The sequence below is a fragment of the Martes martes genome (assembly GCF_963455335.1).
Source record: "Martes martes genome assembly, chromosome: 5".
NCBI lineage: Eukaryota > Metazoa > Chordata > Mammalia > Carnivora > Mustelidae > Martes > Martes martes.
The window spans coordinates 105,861,353-105,869,540 of record NC_137892.1 but is presented as its reverse complement, the minus strand read 5'-3'; the positions used below and the strand labels follow the sequence as shown (position 1 = coordinate 105,869,540).

Sequence of the window (8,188 nt, the reverse complement as noted above, 5' to 3'; positions counted from 1 at the left end):
ACACAAATCGCACACAGCACCAGGCGGCCTCTGCCTTCCTCCAGCCGTCAGAGTCTTGGGCCCTTGAGGACGTCCTCAGGAAGGTTCTTCGTGGGGAGGCAGTGATGAAAAGCTTAAACTGCCTTACTCCCACTATCAGATGGGGAAATTGAGGCCCAGAGTCGGGACATGGTCCAGAGATGTGCATAAGTGCTCAGGACATCGGTGTTGAGTAAGCGGCTGAATGAATGACTACATTTGGGCAGACGTCTTTAGAGCCTTCCACCCTGAGAACTGCAGGTGCCCCTACAGACTTCTAGCTAGGGTGTGCAACCCGAGAATGGAAGGTGGGCAGGTAAGCAGCCTATGACATGGTGCATGTGCCAAATTATGCGTTTGTGTCTTCGTCTATGGAAATAGTCCACAGTATTTTCATCGATCTTTCAAATAGGATTGTGGACCCAAATATGTTGAAGAGCCTCGATTCGATCTTTACCCCGTTTCATAGGTAGGGAAATTGAGTCCAGTTCACACAAGAGGTCGATGGCAGAGCGAGACCGAATGAAGCTGGCCTCCCACACATGGGCAGTTGGGAATTCCAACATCCTTTCTCCCAGCCCTGCAGGCCCCTACCGTCCTCTCTGTCTCCCCGCAGGGCCTCCAGCAGCTTTTCCCTTCCTCCCAGCTTCTCCATGGGGAAGAACAGACAATGCACTGCATTCTGGAAGTCTTTGTGGCCCCCCAAGACCCTGGATCTTAGAACTGTCACTTTCTGATGTCCCCTCTGGTGCGTGTGCATGTGTATCTGGCACCGTTCCGTTGGTAGCAGGCAAGAAGGGACAGCAAAAAATTACAATCTCAGGAACACCAAATGCGCATCAAAGTGCAAGTGGGCAAAAACTGCTTAGAGGTAAATGTACGACCTTAAATATCTTTATTTAAAAAAAACAAGAAATCTTGATAAAAATTAACTATATTTTCACCCCCACAAACGAAGAGGAAAATAATTAATAAAAATAAAACATTCCTCAAAGAGATGGCATAAAAAAAAGAAGGAAATAGAAGTCTTCTCTTGAAACCCCGTAGAATAGACAAACCTTTGGTAAATACGATAAGAGAAGGCATAGCTCAGTGACGCGGGGAATAAAGAGCAGAGGACATTAGCTCGGATTCGCAGGAGAGTTTAGGAGAGTATCTCCCCACAACGTTATAACAATGAATTGGAAAACTTGGATGAAACGGACACTCTTCTGGACACTGGCTGCCAAATGTGAGCGATCATCAGAATCACCTGGAGGGCTTGTGAAAGCAGATTGCCTAGCCCTACCCTGGAGTTTCGGATTCAGTAAGTCTGGGCTAGGATCCAAGAATTTGCATTTCTAACAAATTCCCAGGTGCTGCTGCTGCTGGTCCAGGCATAGACTTTGAGAACCCCCAGGACTACTATCTGCCCCCCAATCACTCCCTTTCCGGGGCTAACAGCTCCACTCTGTCTGGGCTGGAAAATAGGGGGGTTGTGACCCATGTGGCCCAAAGCGCCTACTGCTGGAAGACGGTGAAACCAGGCATCTCAGAAAGCTGGGACTCAGGCGGTGAGACTGAGCTCTGTCCCATCCATGTCTGGCACTGCTGGGTGCTTTTACCGGGTCGGACTCGCTTAATCCCATGACGTTGGTGCTGTTGCTTTGCAGGACTAGGAACTGAGGCACAAAAAGGATGAGTGATTCCCCAAGGCCATAGCTGGTAAACAGAGGTCGGAATCTGATCCTTACACACTGGACCACTCACCGTGGTACCTGGGAGAAGTGCTGGCTACATCACCCACTTCTCTCTAATTCCAAGCCCACACAGCTGTGTGGGGTGTGCCTTGTTAGCCCAGTTTAGCAAAGCCCGGAAGTGGGGAGGACAGGCCAGGAACCCGGGGCTTGGGAAGCTAGAAGGGAAGTAGAGCTGGCTTGGTGCCTACCTAGCCCGGGGGGGGGGGGGGGGGCGGGGGGGCTGTGAGCTGCGTGAACTCGCTGACCCAAAGTTCCCTCATCAGGTAAAAAATGGGATCAATAACCGTGTTTCCTCACAGGGTTGTTGTGAGGAGTAAGGAAGTGCTCAGCCCCCTGCCTGGCACAAGCTACGTTCTCAACCTACTGTGGCCTTACTGTTGTCGTTAAAGTTGTTATTATATAATCCGGTTTCTCACAGGCATGTCCACAAACCTTATCTCATTTACTTCTCACAGCCACCCTGGGGGTAGCTATTACCCTTCCTGTTTTACAAATAAGGAAAATGAGGCTCCAGGAGAAGCAAGGAGGGACCAAACAGCCCCAAACCACCAGTGGCAGAGCCGGAATTAGAAAGCAGGCACCCCGGGCAGGGAGCAGTGATGTCTGCTCCCTTTGAAGGTCCTTGTGTCCCCAAAAGAGCAGAGGAGGGCTCACCCCCGGGCCTGAGCACCCTCTCTCCTCACCCCTCACTCTCCAGTAGCCTCATTCCCCCTACCCAGCAAGAGCCAGAGACTTGCCCAAGGTCACACAGCAGGGCGGTGACTGACTCAGGAATCAAGGCCTTAAGATTGCAAGGTCTGAGGCCTCTAGGTCACCGGGGGCAGATTATTAGGAAGAACCCCAAACATGCTGCCTCCTGCCCTTCTGGGTCCTCTGGGACTGATCCCACTGATAGACAAATACACGTTTCTCTTCAAGATACTGAGATTCTGCAAATAACAAAATTGCAAACAAATAAACAAGACTCATCAGAATAAAACATCAACCATCCCGTGGGCGTGGGAGGGCTGCAGCTGCTCAGTGCCTACTATGTGCCAGGCCCAAAGCCCTGCGTTCTCTCAGTATCTCATTCAAGGCGTAGGACAATCCCGCAATGCACGCATTGCCCATTTCATGAACAAGAAAAACAAAGCCTAAAGATAGGAAGTCACTTGCTCAAGGTCACTGAGCTAGAAAGTGACTGACCCGAATGTGAACGCTCAGTTCTGGCCAGCCTTATTTCCGAGCTCTCACCACGTCCGCAAGACGGGGTGAGAGTGAGAGGGCCTGGCCAGGGATGCAGCAGTTTGCACCTAATGATTTCAGAATTCGAGGGTAGACAACGATTCCGTAAGTCGCCTCCAGGGGAGACAGCCGAGGCTGGCGCTGGGGGTGGCCGCCGGCCGTGAGGTCCTGTCCTGTCCTGTCCACGGTGCCCCTCGCCGGCCTCGACAGTCCCCGTGGGCATGAACGGAGCAGGGAGGGAGTGGTCCAACGCCAGGGTGGCCTGCCGCGGGAGGGACTCGCTGCTCCCGTTACCCAAAGAAATCCGGCTATTTTCTCCAAAGACGACCAGCCCCCGCGCCTCGCTACTCGGGCATCCCAGGTCCCCACACCTGCCGTGCCATGGGCGGGTTCCCACACGCGACCACAGTCCCCGTCCACCCTGCAACGAATTTCGAGGGGCTGGATCCCCCGCTCCCCACCGGGTGACCCTGGGTCCCTAGACCAGCCGGGCCGGGCACGCGTGGGCACCTGTGAATCACACCTCGGTCCGCCTGGCGAGTGCCAGGGAGTGTCTCCAAAGTGGCCCGGGTGGGGGTGAATTCTCCCCACGCGGGTCGGTGTCCTCGGGAGCGCGGAGCGTGCTGCGGTGCTCCCCTCACCCCGCGCGCTGGGAGCGCGGAGCTTGCGCCGGGAGGTGCGCTCCTTTCGTTGCTCCCGTGGCGGTAGGGTCTCCAAGACGCTTCCGCGGATTCCACAGGGTCGTTCCGGGCTTGCAACTCCATTGTAATTGGAAGAATTCACATGGTTTGGTTTTTACCCAGATGAAATAATTTGGAAGAAAACGAAACCCCCCTCACCAAACGGCAATCTCCGCAGCAGAGCGCCCTAACCCGCCCCGCGCTGCGGCCGGGAAGCGGCCCCGGCCCGGAGGAGCGGGGAGCGTCTGCTAATTGCAGCTTCGTTAGATTTCGGGTTTGGGAGGCTGCGGTTCGGGCGCTAATATCCGCCGCCCATTATCCCAGCTAATAAATTTGACCTATTGTTCGTTTGTTAAAATGATGTCACCTTGGAACAGTCCCTAAGCTCCTATTTCCATGAATTAGGCCTTTATTGAAAGCCGGGAGCCAATGGGAGGAGAGAGGCTTGTTGATCGCAGCCAATGGCTGCGGCGGGAGAGGAATTAGCAGCGGAAACTCCAGGTTCGGTTCAAGAAAGATGACACAGAGCCTGTCGGGCCCGCGCACTCTTGGCAAAGTTTCAGTGCAACGAGAGGCGCCGGGCGCTCCATGGCCGCGCCGTAACAGGGACCCAGCCGCCTCCCCGCCCAGCCCAGCCCAGCCCTTCCGCCCGCCCAGGATGGAGGCGCCCGCCAGCGCGCAGACCCCGCACCCGCACGAGCCCATCAGCTTCGGCATCGACCAGATCCTCAACAGCCCGGACCAGGACAGCGCACCAGCCCCGCGGGGCCCCGACGGCGCCAGCTACCTGGGAGGGCCCCCCGGGGGCCGTCCGGGCGCCGCGTACCCGTCTCTACCCGCCTCCTTTGCCGGCCTCGGCGCGCCCTTCGAGGACCCGGGATCTTACAGTGTCAACCTGAGCCTGGCGCCCGCCGGCGTGATCCGAGTGCCAGCGCACAGGCCGCTGCCCGGGGCCGTGCCACCGCCTCTGCCTAGCGCGCTGCCCGCCATGCCCTCCGTGCCCACGGTCTCCAGCCTGGGCGGCCTCAATTTCCCCTGGATGGAGAGCAGCCGCCGCTTCGTGAAAGACCGCTTCACAGGTGAGCAGGGCCAGCCAACAGGCACCGGGCCTCGGCCCTCCCGGGGCCAGAGGCGCCGCGCCCTGGGTGCTCCACTCTGGGAAACGGTTCCGGAGGCCCAGGCGCGGCGGAGGCCTCAGCGCTCGGCGCCCGGGGCAACCACGGGGGGAGGAAAATCAGGGAGTTTCGGGGAAATAAGCCTACGCCCAGGGGCAGAGGAGAGTATCTCCCGCCCGGCTTGGTGCCGCTGGGGACGCGGGGGACCAACATAATAGCGGAGCACTCTGTGCCCCACCGGGCGACACGGAGTCCGCATGGGGCCTGAAGGGCAGTGGAGCCCGGCTGGGCTTCAGGGGCCCTCGTGTGTCTCCGCAGCGGCGGCGGCCCTCACGCCCTTCACCGTGACCCGGCGCATCGGCCACCCCTACCAGAACAGGACGCCGCCCAAGCGTAAGAAGCCGCGCACGTCCTTTTCTCGGGTGCAGATCTGCGAGCTGGAAAAGCGCTTCCACCGCCAGAAGTACCTGGCCTCGGCCGAGAGGGCGGCGCTCGCCAAGTCCCTCAAAATGACAGACGCGCAGGTCAAGACCTGGTTTCAAAACCGGAGGACCAAGTGGCGGTGAGAGAGGCCCGGCCCGGCCCATCTTGCACCCGCTCTTCACCTGCCCTGCGCCTCGGCCTTGCGCTCTCATCCTCTGCTCCCCGCTAACCGCCCTCCCAGTGCTGCGCTTTCCCACTCCTTCCCAAATTTTATCTCCCTTCTCTCCTTCCCGCCGGCCTGTGTTTCTTTCCCTTCTCTCCCGCGCCTCGGCTTCTCCATTCTCATCCGCGTCGCTCTCGTGCGCCTCTCCAACTCTCCGTGTTTTCTTCCGACTCTGCGCCCTCTCGGTTTCCTCTCACTTGCACCTCCACCAGCATCCGCCCCACCCTACCCCGGGCTCTCTCCCACTCCCCTAATCCTTCCCGCTTGCCCGCTCGGATATCCGTCAGTCCGCGCGGGCTCCGTATTCCCCCTTAGGCTCCCCATCCTGCTCCAGCCCCGTTTTTATCCGATCCCTATTTCCATCCAACCCGTGAACGGCGAAGCGGTCGTGTTTTGGAAGAGAGGTTCGGGAAGGGCCTGGAAGAACTGGATGAGGCTGACCCGGCCCAGGGACACAGCGCGGGCAGCTGCAGAGCAGCCCTCCCACCCGCGGACCCTAGCGACCTGACTGTCCGCAGGGCCGAGTCAGTTACACACACGCCATGTCCCTGTTATCCCGCAAAAGAAACATCTTTGTTGTTGGCGAAGCCACAATACCCGGACGTGCAGGTGGGCGGCGGGCTGAGTCCCCTCCCCGCGACCACCCGGCACAAAACAAAAACAAACGATGCCAACCCACTCCCCGGACGCGCGGGCCTCGGGCGCACAGCGACAGTAGGGGTGCAGACGGGTCCTGCGCCTCGAGGCTCCCGGCTGGGCTCCGCTCCCGGTAGGGCTGGGGGCCCCGCCGGCGACCCCGCCGGCGGCCCCGCAGTGCCGGGTGCATGACGGTGCTGTCCCTCTCCCTCCCCCGGTGCAGGCGGCAGACGGCGGAGGAGCGGGAGGCGGAGCGGCAGCAGGCGAGCCGGCTCATGCTGCAGCTGCAACACGACGCCTTCCAAAAGAGCCTCAACGATTCCATCCAGCCCGACCCTCTCTGTCTGCACAACTCGTCGCTCTTTGCTCTGCAGAATCTGCAGCCCTGGGAGGAGGACAGCTCCAAGGTCCCCGCCGTCACCTCTCTGGTGTGAGCCACCAGCGCGCACAGTCTTCAAGGATCGCCGCCCTTACCCGGCGGGGCGCCCCGGGCCCCCAGCCGGGCTGGGGTCGGGGGGGGCCCGAGGCCGAGAGGGGCAGGGTCCTCCGAGCTCGACTAGGCCCCGGGGCGCGGCCGCATCTCCTCCGGCCGCGGAGGGGGCTGGGCCCGGGCTCCGCGCGGCTGCACAATCCGAGCCCCCGCCCCGCGCCCAGTCCCGCCCCAGGCCCGGGCCTGACAAAGAAAGCGCCTTACGTTTCTCCGCCCCTCGCCCGCACCCCCCCGGGCCGGGCGCCTGTATTATACTTTGTACTTTTGCCCAAACGTGTAAATAATAAAAGTTTTGGCTTTTTTCTTTAGAAACCGGCCACCTGCTTCCCCCGCGGGGGCCGCTGGAGGAGGGGCGGCCGACCAGGTGGCTGGGGGGAGCGCCAGGGCTGGGGCACCCTGCGTTTAGGCTGGGTCCACTCCTCTCCTTTTCCGTTCCTTTTATTTAAGTCGTTTTATTTAATAAAAAAGTTAGCTATTTCCCTTAACGCCGCTTTTATTTCGTTTTCGTTCCAATAATGCTCGGCGAGCCCGGCCCTGCGCCCCACCCCATCTGCGGCAGAGGCCGAGCCGCGGTGTACGGGGGGCGCGTCCACCTCTCCAGCTTCGTCGGTTTTCGGCTCAGCTACAACCACGGCCCGGGGCCCCGGGGAGGATCCGCGGTGCAGGTCAGTTCGTGCCAGCCGCGGGCAGTTTGGGTGCCGGCCGGGTGGGGCGGACTGGGAAGGGCACTCAAGGCCCAGAGGTCGAAGGTCGGCACCAGGCAGGGTTGAAAGCTCTCCCCCTCCCATCCGTGGGTACTTAGGTTGTCACAGGCCAGACCCACCTAGGGGGTGAAAGGCACCGTGACCTCGAACTTCTAAGAACTCAGAACCCTCCCCCCCCACCAAACCAATGACCTCCTCTTTTTCCAGTGAGGCCTCAGGCCCTGGGCGGACCCAAGGACTGGCAATAGGGGATCTGGGCGCACTGTGGGCGGGCTGTGTGCACAGAACCCGTGCACGTCCCGAATCTCCAAATGCTCCTTGTCTAAGGCGAAAGTGCAGGGCACAAACCCAGACCACCACCACCCTTGTGGGTTACGGGGAACCACAGGTGGGGCGTGACGTCATGTGACGTCACCGCAGCCTGGTGGCGTCACTGTTCAGGAGAGGGGCGGGGCACCCGGAAACCTTGGAATACCGAGCCCAGGTGTGAAAGCAGCGAGGCCCAGTCCACCCAGCTTTACCTCGGCTGAAAAGCTGAGTTTCAGGATCACGGGCTGAGTGGTGGGTGGTCCCTTCTCCTCTTGCTCCCTCAATTTCCCCCCTTTTATTCGGTCTTTTAATTTTTTTTTTCTTAATTCTGACCTCTCCACTTCTTTCCCCACAATGTTCTCTATTTTCTACACTATTTGTTACTTTTGGTTTCCGTGTTACTGTAACTTCTGCTTTTCTTTTACAGCTTTATGATTCCTTATATAGTTCGTTCAGTATTGCTTTTAGTTTCCCCGACTCTGTATCCTGCCCACCCTTCTCTCTCCATTTCTGACTCCACCGTCCTCTGTCTCTCTCCGGGTTTCTTTCCCAGCCTTGACTCCTCCTTCCCTCCTCTCCTTTTGTTCTTCTTGTTTTCTTTTTCTGGTCTCAGAATCTCCTTGCGTC

At 59.1% G+C, this 8,188-nt stretch overlaps 1 protein-coding gene across 1 annotated transcript; it reads left to right on the top strand.

The window, feature by feature from the left end:
* Window positions 1–4,178: 4,178 nt before the first annotated feature.
* On the top strand, window positions 4,179–6,492 carry TLX3 (T cell leukemia homeobox 3; the record flags this gene model as incomplete). The annotated part of the gene is made up of 3 exons (XM_080804445.1): window positions 4,179–4,740; window positions 5,095–5,338; window positions 6,282–6,492. 3 exons carry the CDS (start codon window positions 4,179–4,181, stop codon window positions 6,490–6,492), a joined length of 1,017 nt encoding a protein of 338 aa, XP_080660571.1.
* Between the last annotated feature and the right edge of the window lie 1,696 nt (window positions 6,493–8,188).